This window comes from Poecilia reticulata, linkage group LG23, assembly GCF_000633615.1.
Source record: "Poecilia reticulata strain Guanapo linkage group LG23, Guppy_female_1.0+MT, whole genome shotgun sequence".
Classification (NCBI taxonomy): Eukaryota; Metazoa; Chordata; class Actinopteri; order Cyprinodontiformes; family Poeciliidae; genus Poecilia; species Poecilia reticulata.
The window spans coordinates 11,768,145-11,790,083 of NC_024353.1; the positions used below are offsets into that span (position 1 = coordinate 11,768,145).

The following is a 21,939-nucleotide window of genomic DNA, read 5'->3' on the forward strand; positions in this document are numbered from 1 at the left end:
CAGCTTCGCGCTGTACCATCATGTCAGAACAAACCTCCCCAGCCGGGTCGGTTTGTTCTTTGGAAGTGGATGGAAATCCTTTCCAAAACGGATCGTCCTCTTCATCCTGATCGTATCCTTCATTGGAATCCTTCCCTGGGAAGAAACGATCGCACACTTTCTTCATCCCAGTCGTCACGGCATGTCCGATGCCCCAACCAACCGGGAAAATCAGGGGAACAAGCGCCGTCGCAAAACTAAACATTGTTGCTATAAACAAATTTGAAACTCCAAGAAATGTCTGGATCCTCACTGATGCTTAGAAATTCCAGTATTCAAGCATTACAACTTCTTTGATCTACTGTGATGTGCATGGTGTCATCTATGACCTCATCAGTGAGCTCGCTGGACTTCTGGCCCAACGCCTTGCTTCTGATTGTTGCTATGGAAATGATCAGAATCAGCTCTGCATGACTCAAGCTGACATAAATACTTAAATAAAACATTATACTTTATATTTATTTAACATGAAGAGATTAATAGATTTGTATATGATTTAATTTTTGCTTTTGTGGTTTTCCATACCTGCTGTGGTATAAATGTTCTGAAGCCTTTGATCCACTATTATTTTTAATGACTATTAATTCATTAGGATTATTCATGTATTAATCATTGCACAGTGCTAGGAACAGTCTGTGACTTACTATATTTAGTTTTATTAATTTTCGCAGACAATTTAATGCTGTGACTATTTTACCAAACATAAGAAACAAAAGCAGAAGAGCGATCCAGACCTGCACTTATACATTATTTTATTGAGGTCCAGAACCCAAACGTTCTTGGCTTGCGTCATTCAGGAGCCTTGGGGATACAAAGGCTTCATGATTGTATTTCAAAGGCAGATTTCAAGAACAACTCGGGCAAAAGTTTGGGTCAGGTGCTATTTCAAGATGTAGACGCGTGTAGGAATCTCCACGATGTCAGTAACACAGAGTAGCATGTCTTAGTAGGTGTGTGTGTGTGTGTGCGCAAGTAAAATTCTTGCTACCTTTCTGTGCACAATAGTGGATATATATATATTTTTTTTTGTTTTTGTTTTTTGTTTTGTCATAGTACCCCAAAAAATGTAAAACTACTTTCAAACCTGGTCATAAGCATTCATGAAGACGCCTTTGTATTCATGACAGGTGTTATGCCATGCTTATGACAGCCAAATAAAGTGTTGCCATGTGTTTCAGTTAGCAAAAAAGTCTCTAAAAGTTGGTTAAATGCTTCAGTAGAGCGCCAATAATGTTTATCTTATCAGTGTAGTAAGAGTCTTGTAGACCAATAAAACTTAAATGCACACATGCTGCAGATGGCTGCCCCCTCCCAATCCCCTGTTCCTGCAGAGGTCAGTACCTTTCTGCAGTTCTTTTTAAGATCAATAGGTCATGTCATTATGCCGCCATGGAAGTTTGAACTTTGACCCAGTACAACCTTCTCAGGACTTTTGCTGCATGCTTAGCACATGCACACAGAAACGAAGCCTCCATCTCGTATCGATTGCAGATCGAGTCCGTTTCCGATGCCAGCCCGCTGTTTGTTTTCACGCACACTTCCACGAAAGCCGTCGCTTTTGTCTGTTGCACTTAATTTTCGCCTCTTGCCTATTACGCCTCCTGAAGACTTAAATCAGTGGGCTTCCGGTGATTATTGAGAGGTTGAGGGATGCGTCAGACGGAGATTGCACATTTTTCTAAATGAGAAATGCACGTTGGAACTTGGCAAATTACTGTCAGCTTGAAGCTCCGTTGATTTGACGTGCTTTTCAAGTGGTGAAAGATGAGGAAATGGGGAAGAGAGCAGTTAGGCTTGACTGTGGCGCTAAGTGCTAAGGACGGGGGATTTAAATCCCAACATATTCAACATCACTGGCGATGATATTAGACCATTTGTCAAAGCCATTTGTACTAAGCTGTCACTTTGTGAATTACTAACCAGTTCGTCACTGTCAAAATTTCAAGACGATTTTGCCGTCGTAAAATAATCTGAAAGTGGAGACATTAATATATTTGAAAGCAGGCAATGGTGATATGAACACAAGCACTTTTTTGTCTAGAGGGCTAACAGTTTTATGATTTAGGGTAATTTACTTTGGGAAAACACGACTGTAGTTTTCAAGTACTGCCGAGTTTTCAGTGCAGAAGTTTAAAGTTGGTTGGATTTTTGAGAAATGTAGTAGAACATTTCCATACTGGCTCATTCCCAAGCATTTCAGGGTAACATTCAACACCATTTATGTGTTTCGTTTAATCTGGCGTAGTCAAAGCAACACAATTGACTCTGGTTCTTGTACTCGGAACAAAAGGAGAGATTTTATTGTCCTGCAGCAAACGCAGGACAATAGCCTGGTTCTTGAAAAAGGTTTTATCCTCATTGGTTTCCTTCAACTTAAAGATTTATAATTAAAGTCATACAAGACCTCGCAAAGGTAAAATACCCCTAGAAATCTTCAAAATCATAATTTATTTGCCGCTTCTACATTAAAAAAAAGTTTCCCTTTTTATTTTTTTTTTTTAGTCCGCTTTATTTCCTTTGGGGTACGGATACATGGACGGATAGCTGCGGCTGAACAAGATATTATTGTCTGTCAAACGTGGATGTGTGTTCACCCAGAATTGTCTCTTGCAGAGAAACACAGATCCAAAAACAGCAGTTTTAATCTTGTGGATGAGTCAGAATTAAAAATCTAAAAAAAAAATCACACCCTGAAAAAGCCAATATGACCTGCTGTTTAGTTTTCACCGGCAGCCGGTTCGTTTCTTAATTATGTGTTGCAGTCACACGTAATCAGATTTCCTCTTAAACAACACTGGCATGCTTGCACTGCCGAGGCTTGAAACGTCCTGTCAGAAAAACAACCAGGAAGAAGTGTACAAAAAATTTATAATAATTAGAGTAATTATGGAATCTCCTTCAAATGAAGGTTCTATACATTTTAACGGTTATTTATTGGGTCACAGTTCAGTTAGTGGTGAATTTAAGGCTGTAAATAATTGGGTGAACCTGTACAAGTCAAATAAAATGTTCAAATCTGCTGAAGGAGAAAGTTTAGTTAAGATGCGATGAACTGGTTGCATAAGTGTTCGAGCATTTTTATTTGGTTTTATCTGGTTAGTCATCTTGAGCTGACTTTATTTGCCCACTACATCAGGAAAATTCTCCAAATCACTCAAAATGTGGAAGCATTTTCGTTCAAAGTACTCTTGAAGTACTCCGATTTTCTGTCAGCTTATTTTGAATCCTTATTCCAAGCTCTTTCTTCTGATGATATCATTGTGTTGTTTATTTTGACATATTTTCAGCTCTTTAGCTTTAGCATTAGCATTTTTCTACTTGATTTGCTTTAATCGCATTTTGCCACCAATTTGTATCCTGGTCTGGATGTTTGTTCCAAAGAAGAAAAAGTGGTCTACGAGAATAGAAAGGGGAAAAAATGTGTATTTAATAAAAAATGTTTAGAACAACTTTTAAATATTTTTTAGATTATGCTTTTTCTTCCACTATTATTTGGTTTTTGTTAAATTTTCTCATCCATTCATGTACACTGTCACATTCTTATCTCTGCCTTTAAGCGATTATGAAATTGACAAAGACGCGAGCATCGACGGGAGATGTGGGCCAGTACTGTCATGTCGACACTTTTTTTCCTTCCACTGAACTTTCCATTATTATGATTGGATAGAGTATTTTGAACAGAAATGAGTAGCATTAGTGGGTTTCCATCATTGTGGTTGAGTCAACAAACATTAAAATGATTGCGATTGGGCGTAACGTGTATGTAATAGAAAGAACAGCATAATCTATAATAGTCAAATGGAAATGCATGCTAACATATATTAAGAAGAATTTCTAGAATAGCAAAAATTAACCTTTCGATTCTAATTTATTGAGGTGTGTCACAGTTGGAAATCGTCCCAGTATGTTTTTAGGTTTACCAACACTCCTGCCCTTGAACTAGACTTTCTCTTTCTCTCTTTTTTTTTTTTTTTACCAGGATGTGAATTAGAGGAGCGACTCTTAATGAATCTATGCTCAACATTAGCTATAAGGAAGAATGAGCTAAAACGATAGAGACAGGGAGCAGCAGAGCACAAGACAGGGTCCCTGCGTGACGTGCCCCTGTGTATTGTGAGCCATCCAAGGATGTTTTGCTTCTTAAAAGGTGTTTCTGCCCCCTCCCTCGAGCGGAGTAAGGTTAGAGGGGGTCTCTGCTGGGGAAATCGCCAGCCAGGCTGAACTAATGGCCGCCGACAGAGAGGAAAGAGCAGTTGAGAGAGCTGGGGGGGAGAGAGGGGAAGTGGTTCAGTGGAAGGGGCGGGGGGGGAGTATTGTAAGTGCAAGATGAGTTGGAGGTAGTATAAGTGGAGAGAGGAGAGATGGATAGATGCGTGTTAGGATTTTTTTTTTAGAAAGAGACTTTAGTGGTTAAAGTTTGGGCAGCAGAGATGGAGGTAAGAGGATTTATTGCCGGAGACTTTGACAGGAAGTTTCAGTTGTTGAAACGACAAAAAGGGGGGAAAAAAAAGGATTTTGCATCCAGTGGGTTTCAATTCTCATCTTTACCCCCCTGAGGAAGACGGGGTCAGAAACCAGTTTTACCCAACTGTGCTGCTCACTTTATTTGGCTGCCTCTAGTCTTGTTTTTAATCTGCCTTCCTCTCCTTGTGTTCGCTTTCAGCGGCAACACCAAAATAAGCACGTTATCAGGGGAGGGCGGCTGATTCTGAGCAAGTCATCGCTCGCTTTTTCTTTCTTTTGCTTCATGTGGATTTTTCTACATTTCCATTCCCGTCCCCCCCCCACCACCTCCCTGTGTTTTCACCTCACTATCCGTGCTCAACGCAGATCTTCTTTCCCTGGTGTTTGACTGCCAGCTCTGATGACACTGCAACCTCTGATCTGTCCCTGGCCCCCTGAAGGGGCGTTGTGCGGCATGCTGGTGTGTGTGTTTTTTTTTTTGTTTTTTTTTTGGTGGTTGCAGTTCCCGTCTGTCATCTCTAAACGTGTGCGGTTGTGTACGTGGGGCAGTCAAAGACTCTGTTTGTCGTCACATCAATCACTGTATCTTAAGGTCAGCTGAAGCCACCTCACCACACCCTGGAGCTGCTGGCTGGAATATTTTCAGATTAGTTTTTTCTTTTCTTCTTCTTCTTCTTTTTTAGTTGCTTAAAAATCTGCTGGTATTCTTTATTTATTTTACACGCGTTTTATAGTATCGGGATTCTTATCCGGATCTGCAGAGAGTCGCCAGGATTTCAGCTTGTAAGACTGCAGGCAAAGATCTTTGTCATTCAGTCCCATGTTGATGGCTGACCACGCGCGTCTCAGTCCATCTTTTCGTTTCTGACATGATTTCTATTTTTTTTATTTTTTTGTCTCGCTTGACCTCGTTTTTGATATAAAGCTCAACATCCCGAATAGAGGTTTTAATATGAGCCATCCATTGTGTGTTTTAAACACTCAGGTGCTTTATGCATGTTTGCAGAGCCCAGAGTCGCAAACCGGAACGCTCCCTTAGGGGGCGGCGTTGCTATCTGCAGAGCACACAAAGCCTGAAATCCTGGAGCATGTTATTGAATGACAGAAGATTCCTTCAAGCAATTTGAAAGGGGTATAAATTAAGCCTTTAGATGTATTCAAAGAATACATAGAATAAAGCATAAGATCTAAATATTTTAACCCTTCAAAGATGAGGTACACGACGATGATCTCATTACATTTTTGTACAAGACTTGTCTAATGTGCTTAAATTGCACTAAATCAATGGTAACAAACCTGTTGGATCTGACAGCTGCATGTAAGAGAAACGACCTAAAATAAGTTGCTCAGGTTGCTTTTTCTGCTTTTTTTTTTTTTTCTCTGTGTGCTTGGGGGGGAAAAAAACCCCCGGCGGTGCAGCAGTTGGTTATCGACACAGATATCTCCTGCCACACTAAATCCTCTTTCAAGCAGCTAATATTGACATATGCAAACAGACCTAAGAGGTGCCAACCCGTTCTTGTAAATCCCAGCAGCTCCAAAAAAAAAAAAAAGGAAAAAAACCACTCTGTTTTTGTCACTAAAATGCCCTTCAGCGGTGCTCCCTCGGAGGTTGACACAAAGCATCCGACGCTCTTTGATGGAACTATCACTTGTTTTTAGATTTGATCGCAAAGTCTTGGAAGGGCAGGTGTTGCTGAGGATTGTAGTGGTTCCCTTAACTCCTTACGCCCCTCTGATGCCCCGCTCAGTTGAAGGTCAACAAACAGAACCAATCTGTTTTTGACACAGCAGAGAAGTCTTATCAGTTTCAGTAAAAGAGTTTTTTTGAGGAAAAAAATGGGTAACACTTTATTTGAAGGGGGGTGAATAAGACTGTCATGACACTTTCATAAACATGATATAACACCTGCCATGAACATGAATAAGCCTTCATGAATATTTATGACTGTCATAAAGCGTCATTCGGTAAATTATGACTTTATTCAAAATGTCTTTATGACAACTTGACATTAACCAAGAAATCATTACTGCTTAAACTTTACCTTTAATAACATAGTTGCCTAATTTTTAAAGTACAATCAGTAATACTTTTATAACAAATTTATACCAGTAATGATTTATTGTCAGTCTTATTCACCTTCCTTCAAATAAAGTGTTACCAAAAAATGTTACCCTTAGTGTGAACAGTGAAACTGAGACAACACTGATGAAACAAATACAATTCTCAATGTGCTTTCTCCTCTTTCTTAAAATAAATGTTTAACTTTTTGTGTTCCACTCGGATGTGATTGAGCAATGGTCCAGTCAAAGTCCCACATCCAGTTGAGAATCTGCCATGAAACCTGCCTGAGCTCAAGGCGTCTTTCAAAAAAAAAAGCGGGCAAAGGTTTTGGTCTTTAGATGCTCAAAACTGGCCGAGACCTTGTTCTACAAAGAACTGACTCGGGGGATTTGGATGTAAATGCATGCCGCACATTTCAGATTCTTATCTAAACCTCCCCCAACCCCTTTCTTTTTCTTTCACTTTGCTGGCCTATCGCATAAAAGCCAGTGAGGTGCGTGTTTGCGAAAGCGAGACGAGGATTCTGGCAGAGCGCCGTTTTCGAGCCAGAAAGTCTGACGCTCTTAAATTAAACTTGGGGAAAAAGAAGCAAGTTGGAGGCTTTGATCCCGATACCTTTCTAAAGTTGTTCCCTTCGATATTCCCATTTTATTTTTTGCTCACATGCAGGATTAGTAAACAACTTTGGGCTGGCAGTCTTACTTGATCCCACTTCATCTTGTTTTCACATTGACACCATATGTCTGAAGTACATCTCAGATGTACTTCATACGGTATTCCCCACAGTCTCCGTTCCTCCTTTCCTCGCGAAGGACTTTTGCTTGTAATAAGTATTCACTGTTTGAGGGGATAAAGCATAAGAAATAAGCCCAGCAAGCATGGCTGGTTTTCTAAAAAGAATGAACTAGACATTCTCAGGCGAGTAACACACCTGACGGTGTCATCAGGTATGGTGCGTTGAATCTCACGCGCTCCGTGGATGTTTATTTGCGTCGTCTACGGATGTGTGTGTCCAGATTTTTGATGACATTGCTGCCGAGACATTTAAATGAGGGAGGACTTTCTTTTGGCCTTCCAGTAACCTTGTATGTAGCTTTGTTGTCTGCCTTTGGCTACCATCTGTTGTATATGGCACTGTGTTTCACCCTGCAGAAAGGACATGATGATCAGTAAATAAGGCTGGATCTATTTCTTTCTTTTTTTTTTTTACTTCATTACTCCAGCTTAATATCGTCATGCATCCAACTTTTCCTCAAAGACATCCCCACCTGTCATTAGCTATGTGAGACTTTACACCAATATGCTAAAGTGTGATGCTAATTATTTAGCTCTAGCGAGTAATTAGTTTTCTTGGTTAAACTAAGGTGTTACTGTGAAGTTAAAACAAATGTTAAAACTGATAGCAGTGCAACGCATGGTTTGATCTTATTTGCAGTCTGTTATTATGTAAAGAAACTAAGCTAGCTCTTATTTGCGGCATCCACAATTGGGGAAAATCATCATTTGTAATCAGAACTGATCTCTAAACAGATCAAAGGCAGAAATGTGTTCAGCTGTAAAATAACTTGAATTAATTTTCCCAGCTGTATTTGCATAAGGAAGAAAAAAAAAACGTTAACGATTTGCGTTTTCAGCGCATCCTTCTTTCTCAAGGAAACGTACAAGATTATATAATTATCTTAAAACAAAGTATTTCCTGACGTAGACTTTGACACCCTCTCTAAGCCATTAGTTATTTAGCTATTTTTCAATGGTACGACTTTGCAAGCAAGCAGCTGCAGCACAGAACAGAAAAAGAGAAATGTTATCTTTTTTTATCTGTGGATGCTGGAGTATTTCATCTGCTGACTGGACTCTTTGTTAGGAGAAAATATGTCCCAGCATTTGAATGCCAGGTGTAAACACGAGCTATTATTTAGCTCTACATCAGTACAACGGTATACACAGCATCACTAAGAATAGATTCTGCAGTTTTTTTTTTTGTTTTTTTTTTGATGCGGTCGTAAATATTGATGGTACAACTCACATGGCTACTTCCTGATTGCTCTTTTTTTTAAGCTTGTGAAGCAAAAAAATTCCGAGATAAGGATGGCAGGTGGGAGTGCAAACCGTATTTGCTGACTATGCACAATATTATAATTAGCACCTTTAGCTTGACAGCGTATTCTCATAAATATTTATATCCCAGGGCAGGTGGGGTTTTTTTGTTGTTTTTTTTTCTTTTGTGAAGGTGTTGAGAGGTTTTTCAGTGGTAGGTGAGGAAAAGCTGCGCAGCGTCTTAACAATAGAATGAAACCAATCTACTGGATGCTGGGGGAGATTTGCATCAGTGTAAAGAGAAGGTCTGCATCTTATGTTTGACTCTTTCTGTGCTGTCTATGTACCTCTCTGCATGTAGTTACTGTCTTGACCTTTGCGGCTATTAGATGTTCACACGTTTCAGTTTTTAGCTTTGACTTTGCAGAAACACGACCCAGCACTGTCTCTGTGTGTGTGTGTGTGTGCGTGTGTGTGTGTGCTACAATAATGCACCTCAAGCTGCGGTCAAATCGGATGCTTTTTTTGTTTCACCACCCAGGATGGTGCAATGACTTTTTAAAATTATTTTGTTTACTTTATTACATGTTCAGTAAACACGGACTGGATGTTGTCTTGGGTTATTTGTTGTTGACATTCATACGGTAGCCAGGTGTTCTGAACTATGTTGGTGTGTACAACTTTTCTTTTTCATGGCAAAAAGTTGGGATGACAACTTTTTTTTATGGTTTGTGTTTAACTGAAACTTTAATATAAAATCCTGAGATGTGTCATCAGGGGTCACCGTTGTGTAAAGTCATTGCTTCTGCTCTACTGAGGAAGCTTCTCATTTTATTTTTCTTATTTTTTATAGGTTTTCTCCAAAGTTGTCTTAATGAGCTCTAAACCCATCCCCATAAATACTGGCTTGAAGCATATGTGATCCTTACTGCTAATAAGCCACGTCTCCTTTTGCAATAATGACCAGCGTGTTCTGCATTCTCACTGGCTACATGCTATTAATCAATAGCATGCAATAGGTTCTTTACATACGAAACCATTTCTAATAGTCTGCTGGTATGCACTCCGCATGTAGCAAAGGGTTTTTGGTGCAAGCTGTTAAATTAATTCCAACTGTTTAAGCTAACTGTGATATAACAGGTGTGGGGGTGTTGCTGATGAACACCGCAACTACAAAGAATATAATTCATTCATGCATACCTTGCCTTTTGTGTAGTATGTGATAAATCCTTTTAATTAGTTCCCAGTATTTCAAGGACTTTCTTTGCCAGGATTTAGCCTTTGCTGCTCCCGCTGAGTAGCTTTCATTTCAGCAAAAATGTAGAGCAGCTGCAAGAGTTTGTCATCGCACTATACGGACAGATGAAGGCCGGTAATGCTTATTAAAATTCATCTGCTTTAAACAGATAAACCTAATAAATGTTGCAAAATAGCTACCAAGAACTACTGTGCCTTTCAAGAGTGAACTTTTGCGAAGTTTGTCACTCTATAACCTCAATGTGTTTCATTGGGAGTCTGTTACAGGCGAAACAATTTTGAATCGGAAGGGAAAATGAAGCACGGTTTTCAGGTGAGGGATACAGTGATAAAGTTATGGAGAAGTTTAAATCAGGGTTAGGTTATAGCACAAAATGCCAAGCTTTGTCTCGTGGCGTGCTGTTCCATTCATCATTCGCAATTGGAGAGGGAAAGGGCAAATGTGAACCTGCAAGACACGGTCATCCACCTGAACTGACAGGTCGGAAAGATTCGGTCTTGGTAGAATAGTGGCAAGTGGCAGTTTTTCACAGGACCTATCAAACATGTGGGAGAATCTACTGTGGTCAGTCCAAAGTTACAGTTTTTGGCCCACAAGCAAAACACAGTCCAAATGGTGGGTTGTGGGGAAATACTCCGAAAAATACCCTAGGTCCTGAAAAGGTTAATCCCATCCAAATGACACTAATTGCCTTACAAAATGATTTCTATCATGATTTTTACTTTTTGTGATATTACACAAGAACACTGTTCAATCCCCTAAACATACCTTCCCTACAGAGAAACCCAAATCCAATTTAGAATATGTGGCATAACTTGAAAATTGATATGGAAAGATGCTCTTAATACCATCAAACTGAGCTTGATCTGTTGTTCAACAGCTATGGTTGACCAGATAAATTCCCAAGGAAAGCATTCAAATACAATATGTGACCTGACTATTAAGATCTTAACGGTGTGTGTATGAATCTTTGTGCACAAACAACGTCATTGATGCACTTTACTGAAACACATTTCCTTTGCTTTCAAGAGGACATTTGAGTTCTTCTGCCAGAAGATGTTATCTTCAGGGGGGGAAACGCGCACACCATCACAGATGCATTTGTCTATTTGACATGTGGAATGCAGTAGTCTGGCTGAAATCTTGCTCACCCAAGGGCATCTCTTAGCAGATGTCAAGTTTGTGTGACCTGGTGATGTACTGCGTGTGTACATTTGTTCCACTAAGTGTTTTTTTTTTTTTTTTGCTTTTATATGAGCAACAATGCCTGTCATATAGATGCTGCGAGAGACTTTTCCCAACAATCTGTCCTGCCAAGTGCCAAGAGAAGTGATCTAAAATGGCAGCGTCTTGAGTTTCGGCTCATTGAGGAGGTCATCTGTATATTCAGATTGATCCGAAACTTTGAGCCCTACTTTAGGATGTGTGTGGTGAATTAATTTTAAGGTCATGCCTCCTGTGTCCCCGGCTCTACATTTAATGAATCGATTGATGTTGGCCAACATTAGAGATGCTCGAGTCCTCTAGCACTTCCTGCACGGCTCTTTCATGATAAGTGTGTCTTGGATTGATTTTTTCTTCTTCTTCTTTTTCTTTGTAATGCAATATTAAAAGCCAGACTGAATTAAATATGGCTAATTCAATATTAATTTCAAACAAGGTTTTGGTAGAACATTTGTACTGTTTGCCAGCAGACCCCATATGGGATTGGCTACTATAAGACACGGAAGATTCTCTCTTTCAGCTATCATTCGCCATTAATTATTTGTTGGCTACTTAAATCTCTGTCTTATTTCATTCTGTAACAGTTACTACTACGGTTGCTTTGAGCCGATATAATCAAGGTGCCTTCTTTTTTTGTTTTTTTTCCCTTCTGGTTTTCTTCGGAATGCTAATTTAGTTTGAGCGGAAGTTTGGAAACTCGACTACGGGAGCTTTCTGAAGTGTAAAGTTTCAAATCAAGAGAAGTTGGATTACACAGCAGCGGATCACACCTGCTTAATGTATGCATGGCTGGCATCCACATCTCGGATCAATGAGACTGAGGTGCATTGATTTATCCTGGATGGCCTGGGGCTGTGGGGTTTCTGCAGTGATGACTGAGGCCTCGCCTCCTTCCTGGCAGCTGCGTTTGTAAAAATGCAAGCGGTGTCTTGTATGCGAGTGTATCTTACATGAGTACGGCTAATGCTTGTGGTCACCTGCAATGACTCAAACTAAAATAGGACGGGAGCTGCGTGGTTCGGTTGGTGCACAGGCTGTAGCCCTCAACGTATTTGTTGTTGGTTCAGCTTCTGCTCTCAGGTTATTTGCTGCATGTCTTCCTGTTTCTCTCTCCACCCTATAACTTGTCAATTTATCGTGCAATGAAGACCAATATTGTAAAAAAAGAAGAAACTGAAGTAAAACTGAGCTAAAGTATTACAGCACATCTATTTGCTTCAGTCTTTTTTCATTCCTATTAAAGAATTGTAAAGGGAAATGCTTAGCCTGATTTGCTACATTAACAGATGTTTTAAATTTCTAAATTCTTGCTCAGACTGTAGATATCACATATATCATCTCCCCATACAACACAGACTTGAGAGTAAATTACAAGATGAATAAATAATGAGTGGTGTTAAATAATTAATCGCATAACATACACTAATACACAATTTTCTTATGAAAGGGGGTAGAAGTCTTTTGGGCTGTGAACCAAATAATTTTAAATGCTGATCATGAAAAAAAATTTGCTTGTTCAAAAATGTTTATAGCTCAATTTTAAGGTCTAGTATGAGAAATTGTAGGGACAATAAAATGATCTACATTAATACCGTATGATTTGTTTTATTCCATACGTGCCTCATGTTGCCGATTTGCCTCATTCCTAATTTACACAAACTGTGTGTGTGCAAATGTACAATATCTAACTTGGCATTTGATTGCACATTAATGAAAGTTGATTAGAAAACCAAAATTTGAATCAATATAATAAAATTCTGCAAAGCCGAGTGCAGAATTGGCAAAATTCAACTTATCAAACAAATAAAGGAGGTGGTTGCTTTTTCTATTTTTCAATCCAAGAGATGACGTTACTGCAGCGAGACTATTTTCAGGTTGCCTTTAATTACGTGGCTGTCAGGTGTGCTTGGAAGCCATCGACAGTGTGAAGCTGATCCCCTACTTCTTTCCTTCTTAGAAAACGCTAGCGGTCTGTTTCAATCCCTGACTAAAAAGGACGGCCACAGATGCCGCCAACAGACTGGTAATTTACTTTATCATAGCTGCATCTTTCTAACAGTTGAAGCTCTAAATCACAACTTCCATAAATGCATGAGAACGTTTTTTTTTTTTTTTCCTCTCTCGTTTTATTGCTTAGATGCACGGTTCCAGAGCAGCATAATGGAGGAGACGAACCATATCCTGCTCTAACTTTGCAGGAATAGCAATCGTCAGGTCTGGCAAGTCGACGCCGAATTGCCAGTGTCACTTATAAATACTTGTACCAATGCACTTTCTCCATGACCTACACTAATAAGCATGCACGTACAATCACAGCTCCACCGTAACACACACCTGAATGTACCTGAAGAAGCCTGTGCGCACACACACACACACACGCACACACACACACAGACGCAGACACCACTCACGCCAAAGCGGTGCCCTGCCACATGCTCCTCAATCGTATTACAGTGGCTCTCAGCCTGTTATGATCTCATTCCAAAAGCATTCAGCACTGCCACAAAGCAATTCCAAACACATTTCCAAAACACATTTTGCCGCGCCACAAAGTGTTACATCCATCACTGGGGGAATAAGGCGTAATAACCGACAGTCACTGTAATAGTTGATTCCCCTGCCAAGGAAATGCGAGTGCGAAGTGTGTGCGAGACTCTTTGTTGATGCTTTTCGGTGCGACGGTGCGCACGCGTATGGGTGTGTCCTTGTGCGCGTGAATGCTCAGAGAGAACTTGACCAACTGCGCTAAAGCCAGGAGCATCTCTCGTCTCTGACACCCATATTTATGTAATGACATGCAGAGGGAATAAATTATAAACCTCCATCTCCCTCTCTTTTTCATCTTCTTCTAGTTGCTAGAGCTTACCCAGTCTTTTTCTCATCGTCATCGCCAGCCCCACGTCTTCATTTGAAATAAAGTAACACTTCACTATGTCAGTTTGCGATTAAAACGTTCGCACGTGTCTGTCAGACCTCTTTTGCCTTTTTTTTTTTTTATTCCCCCCCCCCCCTCATACTTAAAGAAACGAAGTGAGGAATCACTGGAGATGTTGGCATTGCCGGTAATGGAGAGTTTCTATGTGAAGATGATGGATAACGAAAGAGGGAGAAACATAAAGAGAGAATCAAAGTGCGAATGGAACTCGACAAGATGAAACGGACAAAGTGATCAAAGAACCCGAGGAGACAGCGGTATATAATTAGAATAGAGAAAACAGCACTAAAGAGAAGACAGTGGGAATGTAGTGGAGGTGTGAGGAATAAAAAAAAAAAATTCATGCAAATATTTGTGTGCTACTGAAATGTAGTTGGCGAAGCAGAAGATGGGAAGGTGAGAAACTGTATTGAAGTACAGTGTAAGGCAGATTTATATTCTCAAAGGAATCAATTAGCTTTTCCAACCAGGGTTCTCTGAAAAGGTACTAAGTATTTGCTAAAAATGCAAATTACATGAATGTAAATGTGAAATTAAGATTGTGTAATATTGCATTGTGGATGTGCATTATTGTAAAACCCACCTCTATACTTTGTCAGAACGTTGTCCTTGCCTTTTGCTATGATACCAAAGCTTGTCCCCAAACCCCACCCAATGCTTAGTTATCTGGATAATAAAGTGTAAGTGGTCAGAAATGTGTTGGGTGGTCCTTCTGTTGAAGGGCATTTAGCATCTAGCATGCTGAAGTGAGTGAATCTTCATGCAGACAGAGCTAATGCATAGCTTAGGATGAAATTTGCTTCACTGCTGAACCATTTTGGAAACACTTGCATATATTCTGTTGCAGTTCCACCTGCATATTTGACATTTAGTGCTTTAAAGTTGCGGCACTGGCATTTCTTGACATGTGTGCAGCAGCATGAGAGATGTTAAGTGATTCTAAAGTATTATTAAACATACAGCAGTGTATGTATGTATGGGAATTTTAGCTGCTTTTCTAACGTAGCCAGTTGACTTTATATTGGAATGCTCATTAATAAGATTAATCTTCTGGCACAAAAAGTCATGGTATGTATTTTTCCATGATGATTGGATTGGGACATAGCTACTGATGTTTAAATAGCTCTGACTAGTTGTTGGCTAGTCACAGAGAACATTGCTCTGTTTGGGTTTAAGACCATCTCTCAGCCAAAAAATGTGTTGAAACCAGTTCAGATTGGTAAAGAAGTGGCACATTATGTTTGGTTAAAATGAAAATCAAGCACATGAGGCTTATTGTCACAGCAGGTAAAGGCCAAAGCAAAACCAATATGAATTTTCTGTAATCTCCATTGAATCAAAGGCGCAGCAACCTTTTTGGATGGACTGCACGTCTAATTGCAGATGTTGTGTTCAATTATCTTTGAATTTAACCAATGAAAAACTACAAAGGTAATCAGTTTTACCATTATGCTGATCAAGAATAGGCTTTAAATTATACAAAACCTTGAATATTTGACTCAAGTTGAGCAATTTAAATGTAATCCCGTCAAACACACACACATACACACAAAAATATGTAGACCTCTTACACACTGAAGATGAAGTAGGAAATCCCTCACTCTGAACTAAGATGGGAAACGCTGAAAGGGATTAATGTCAGGAAATTAAAAAAAAAGTTCCATCAATACGAGGGATTTGGTCAAAGTGTATGTAAACCTTTAACAGCCACTGAGCCTTGTGGGTGTGTGTGGATGCAGCAGGCTGCAAAGAGGGATCTTCAAAGCCATCAGACTTGCGCACAGACACACAAACATGTGGGGTGGAAAAAAAATAAATAAAAAAATAAAAAAAGCGATGCCTTTTCTTTGATCTATTGATGCATCCGGCAGGAGGAACAGAATACAAAAGAAAAGCCACGCGATTTTTGCAGTCGGGGCAATTTCATCAGCCTCTCTAACCACCTCTTGATCATGGAAAAGTGAAATGGAGCACATTAAAGCTTTGGTTGTGTTCTATCAAACATCCAATTTTTCCCCTTCCATACGTTCTTGCACGGCTTGAGCAAGTGCTCCTTTTTTAGCTAAATAGACACTTTGAATAATTAACAAGGTTGGGAGTCAAATGAAACTATAATGAAAGCGTCAGATGGGAGGAAAGTGGAGGATTTAAATGCCAATAGGGAACAGCCATTTTCTTCCAGTCTTGTCATTCTGAAAAGGTCACAGTCATGCATGTCTTCTCTTCTATTTGGGTGTTTTTATTAACACACCACAGGGAAATTGCTGTGTCACAGGATAAAGTGGGATGTCTCTTTCAATTGCTGATGGTCTGGACAGTCTTTAGGAGGAAGATATTGGCAGAAGTGGCGAGTTGTTGGTGGAGTGGCAGAACTGATGCGTGGAGATGGATGATATTTAAAAAAAGAAAAAAAACCTTGTCTCAACATGCGATTGTTTGCTTGTTGGCGAATCAATTTTTCTCTCTCTGCAAATAATCTCACAAACTGGCAGGACCGACGGCATTCTCATTCACCGTGTTACGGCTTCAGAGACGATTCTTTCTGGAAATAAATTGAGAGAGAGCACTTGATAAAGTTTGATAGTACTCTTGTAATAAAGCTACTCATCCATTTAGATGACTGACTGCTCGCGGGGCTTTCACGGCACATGACCCGCCGCCTCGCAACACCTAATCATTGCCAACCTGGCCAGTTTATTTCCTGAGGATGCCATTTGGTTGCCTGTGTGCTCAGTTAAGCAGCTGCTTTCTCTAAATTAATACTGCATATTGGACCGCAGATGATTAAATGATGTGATAAACAATGTTCCAGGGGAGAATTTCTTTTATCCGTCACATGGACTGTGAAAGTATCTCGATTATCCTCAAAAACGACAAAGAGATCCCAAGCTGTGTGGAGTTTTTTTTGCGTCCTAGAATGATCTCGTGTTTCAGTCGCGCTCGCACAGGCAGACAGGGCGGCAGACTAAACTGTCTGTCAGAAAGTACTTTGTTTTACGGCAGAAGTCATATTACCGACCCCCTTCGGAAAGTGATTGACAGATGGATTGAGACAGCAAGCCAGAAATAACAGAAAATACAAAGTCATCAGTCCCGCGGCAAGATGAGAACAGAGGAGGGAAAGACGATCGGCCCTGTAATGCACTTTAAGAGCTTGAGTATTGTTCTTCTTTGACTTTCTTGGTATTAAATGAAATATTGTGGATGTTGACTGAAGGAAAAAAAAAAACATTACAGGCAGTAGTTTATCGATTCAAGATGTGCAATACATATTGCATATGTCATTATTTCACTTTTAATCCGAAGTAGGTGTGCAGGTAAAATTAGAAATTGTTCAGTCATCCAACACCATAGAGTAGTCTATAGTTTTGCATAGAGTCTTGAAATCGTACAATCCTATGTGTTCGGAAATCAGACTAAAACTACGGAGAAGAATACGAGAAGATGGCAGTAAATGTTTCTATGGGCGGTGTTGGAGAAATAGTTTGCTTGTGCGAAGTTAAAAGAACAACAGTGGCTGAGCTACTGTGCTTGAACATGGTTGACGGATAAAGCTGTCAATGGCTGCCGTCAGATTCCTGGGAAGACAGGAAGACGTGCAGCAAGAGTTGGTGTCAGCAGTGAGGCACAGACTAAATATGAACGCCACTACTCTCCCCCAAAACACAAGAAAAATCAGCTCCACTTTGCTTGCAGCAAAATGCATAAGTCGGAGGTTTTAGGGTTCTGCTGTCGCAAGTGATTAGTCAAAAGAGGATCTTTTCTGTCAGACTTGCGTCTGGAAGAGGAGAATGAAGCGGACGTGGAAAAGAACACCACAGGATGGTTTGATTCCTCTCGTGCTGAAAGCCTGCAGTGTGTGAAGAGCTGGAAGAATTGAATCAAGTGTGGGCAAAAGTATGAATATGAAAATATGTCATGCCGTCTGTGAGGAACCTGAAGCTTTGATGTAATTTCCTCAAAAGTCCACCAAGGCTTTGTTTGAGAAGAAGTTTTAAAATAATATTTATGTGGCTACCATAGTCATTTGACTTAAACTCTATTTATAGATTGATTAAAAAAAAAAAAAAAAAAAAACACGAATGAACCAGAAGGCAATTCCCCATGAGGGCTGATTCCTGCTGGATTCTATTGGAAGAACTAAAGATGCTCATCTGAAGGACTTGAACAATAAGACTCTAGTAGATATTAGAAGCATTTAGCTCTTAAATTGTTTTGTTTGTGCATTTTGGTAATGCAGCTACTTTTCACTGACGGTTGAACAATTTTAGATGTGGACTCTTACAAAATGGAACAATTATCTTGGTGACGAATGCAACGTTCTCCAGGATTCTTTGGCTTCTGCCTCTTTGATAAGCGTGTTCATTTGGCGACAAAGACAGGCAGCCTGTGGCCATTCATTAATAACTAATAACTGTGCTGACCTCTCTCATTATGACTGTCAAATATCTGCCCCTCTTTTTATGCCCTGTTAGTCCTTTAAAGCGTCAGTCAAACTCACCAAGTCGGCAGCGAAGCGGGACTCTGTGAGGTCGACATAAAGCATGATGCATATGTTCACCGGCAATCTTGCATTTCTACAGTGAAATATATCCTTGATGTATGAAATCCCATCAGTTTTTTTTCCAGTGTTACTGTACTGAGAGGCTACTAAAGTCTAGTGATTTGTTCCGTCATTGCACACTTGAAGGCAAACCATCCAGCAGTGGAATATAAACATTGAGGTCTCTTTCCACCTTGGATACTTTTTTTTTTCTTCAGAAAGCATAGATGGTGAAAAAGAGACTAAGTCCTACCTTGAAGTGTTTTGTGGAAGGCGTAATATATACAAGCAGTGTTGCAGAACCTTAGGTGGTGAGCGGGCTTGCTCTTTCAAATATTGACACTTGCAGTAGAATATCAATAACTTAGCAGCTCTGAGAAACCACAGCTGATGGTTGAATGCAGAGCCCCGCGCCGATCCTGTCAGAAATCTCATGAAGATGCTAGAAATGGTCGGAGGGCGTCTCGGTCCCAGCTTGAATTTTTTTGGGGGTGCCTAGTCTCGTAATAAAGCTCAATTACCCTCAGTAATGAATAAGCGTCCGATACTGAACGATACGTAAAATATGCAGAAACGAAATGGTTTGTCGGGAAACCAAGGCTTCATTTCTTGCGAAGCAAACATGCGAAAGTTATTAATAAACTCTTGTTAGTTTGAAAAATGCTTTGAAGCTTTTCCAGTTGTAATCAATCAATGTCAAAAACATTATTCCACACGCTGTTGCTTTTAAAATTTAATATGTATTGCCTCAAGAGGCACAACTATTAGTCTTCATCCACTTAGCTTTTCTCTGCATTAACAACTTGGACATTGTTTCATCGTTTTCATCTGCAAAGCCACAGAGAACTTGTCAACATGATTGTATTTGGGCCATCCAACTCATTAATTTACAGTATTATTCTCTTTTCTAGCTAGGATCTTATAATCTGTTTTAATGGAAAGAGCACTTCTTCATTGTCTGAAAGGTTTAGACTCATTTGTTGTATCCTTAATTCTCAAGTGATGAATTAAACAACAATTCCTCTGTGTTTTCTCACAATACAAATGTATTTCAATTTCTTTTAATAGGACTTGTTGGATATCTGAATCTTCTAACACCAACAGTTAAACACTTTACTCTAAACCCTACCGCATAAGTGGAATAGAAGCCCGTTATCATCGGTTTTAAAAGCAATATAAAATAAAAGAGCTGAAGTCGGAACATCCTTGCGCCGCTAATACATGTAGGTTGTCGCAATCTGCTTCTCCAGGCAATTACTTCAGCGTCGGATTATGTGTCACTTCAAGGCAGACTGCTCATCAAGCCCGGCGAGATAAGTGCGAAAGCAGACGTGTGGTTGACTGAGGAGGAGCGGTACCACCACATTACGCTCTGCTCTCGAGTTAAAAAAGCCCGTTTAACAAAACACAAGACCCAACTAACTTCCTTGGAAAGTCGGGGAAAATTTCTGAACGCAGCAGGCACGAAACTCAACTTCCTCTGTGGGACCAGAATGTGTGAAAATTAGCATGGAGAAACGGGTGAGAATTGGTGAGAATAACACAGAGAAGATGTCTGTTATGGAAATAGAGCAGGAGTTTGATGGTGTTTGAGTATCGTGCAAAATCCTGAACTTGACTTATTGGGTCTGTTCATGACTGAAGAGGAATGCAACAGCTTCCCTGCTATTGCAAATGCCTGATGGCAGTTTTAGGGAATAAGTGTGACACATATTGCACATGTGTCAAACTCGAGGCCTGGGGGGACATCAGTAAGTCCCTCTAGTTTTTCAACAAATCTGCAAAACTCAAAGTTCACACAAAATTCACACAAAATCTTCAGATTTACACATTTATTTCTCAGATTTATTTATTTTTTTACTTCAAATTTTCCTCAAAAACTTTTGAGTTTAAGTGACTGCTTCCTCAGCCTTCCTCCATGTCGAGCTATAGCCCGTGACCAATACGGCGATGAATAAAAAGCCACGTTTAACATCATACATTAGCACAAATATCTTACAAATGTTTCTAAATTGGCGCCATAAAATCTATGATTTTAGGGCTGCACAGTGGTGCAGTTGGTAGAGCTGTTGCCTTGCAGCAAGAAGGTTCTGGGTTCGATTCCCGGCCCCGGTCTTTCTGCATGGAGTATGCATGTTCTCCCTGTGCGTGTGTGGGTTTTCTCCGGGTACTCCGGTTTCCTCCCACAGTCCAAAAACATGACTGTCAGGTTAATTGGCCTCTCCAAATTGTCCCTAGGTGTGAGTGTGTGTGTGCATGGTTGTTTGTCCTGTGTGTCACCTGCAACAGACTGGTGACCTGTCCAGGGTGTACCCTGCCTCTCGCCCGGAACGTTAGCTGGAGATGGGCACCAGCAACCCCCCCTACCCCACTGAGGGACAAGGGTGTAAGAAAATGGATGGATGGAAAATCTATTATATTAATCTAAAAAAATACAAAAAACAATCACAAAATTCTGGTTGGACTGATCAGTGTGAAAAGATGTCCAATATTATTTAATTTTAAGAAACACTTATTGAATGCTGAGACAAACAGCTATTTATTGATATGTGTTTTTCTCAAGACATTCAGATTTTTTGATATGGCCCAAATTGAAATTGAGTTAAACATCCCTGATATATTAGCTTTTTAAGGAGTAATTAATTTTTCACAAATGGCCAAGATGGTTAGGACGGTTTTCTCCTCCTTTAGGGAAATGATATCAGCAGCAATTTGGACTCACTCTGGTTATCATTGTTTTGATATAGAAATATGTTGGGTGAGGTAAAAACATCCAAACATGACCGAAAAGCTAAACATAATAAATACGTAAGGAGGCACAACACTTTTTTTCTTTTTTTTTTTAGAATGATTTTCCAATGTTTACACCGTTCAGCTACGTTTTCTTTTTTTTTTTTCCTTCTTCTTTTGCTGCAGGACACAGTTTTGTTTGTCCAACTTTTAAAGTCAAGTGATCAAAGGCTGAGAGCATGCCTGTTTTTTTTTTTTTTTTTTGAGATTTCAGGAGAGACAGAACAGCAAACCAGCGGAATTTGGCCAGAGGTGTAAATAACTGAAAGCAGGAGTGGAGTTCGGGAAAGACGGCGGGGAGCGAAGGAGATGAAAAGGAGCTCGGTGAGATGACACAGACACGGTGGTTGCTCAAAGTCAGACGGGAGACTTATGCAGGAATGCATATTTTTGAAAGCGCTTTTAATTTGACGCCGCGCCAGCCCCGTAACCGCTTGCTGTCTTTGCTGAAGTTTCCTGAGCACGGTCCAACTGGGTATCGGCTCGAACGTAGCCACACGATATCGTATCCATTATTGGCAAAACTGGGGATTCATGTAAAAGCGAAGGAAAATGCCAGCGATGATTAATTGAACACTTGTTGG

At 40.0% G+C, this 21,939-nt stretch overlaps 1 protein-coding gene across 3 annotated transcripts in view; it reads left to right on the forward strand.

The window, feature by feature from the left end:
• Positions 1 to 4,160: 4,160 nt before the first annotated feature.
• The window catches only part of grm8a (glutamate receptor, metabotropic 8a), a 172,781-nt gene continuing 155,002 nt past the window's right edge, over positions 4,161 to 21,939 (forward strand). For 2 of the 3 annotated variants that reach the window (XM_017302872.1, XM_008400956.1), the window contains exon 1: positions 4,161 to 4,218. In XM_017302872.1, the coding sequence (XP_017158361.1) occupies positions 4,168 to 4,218 (51 nt within the window). In that variant the 5' untranslated portion in view covers positions 4,161 to 4,167. Of the gene's footprint in view, positions 4,219 to 21,574; positions 21,680 to 21,939 lie in introns of those variants that run through there. The other variant, XM_017302873.1, reaches the window with a different exon arrangement.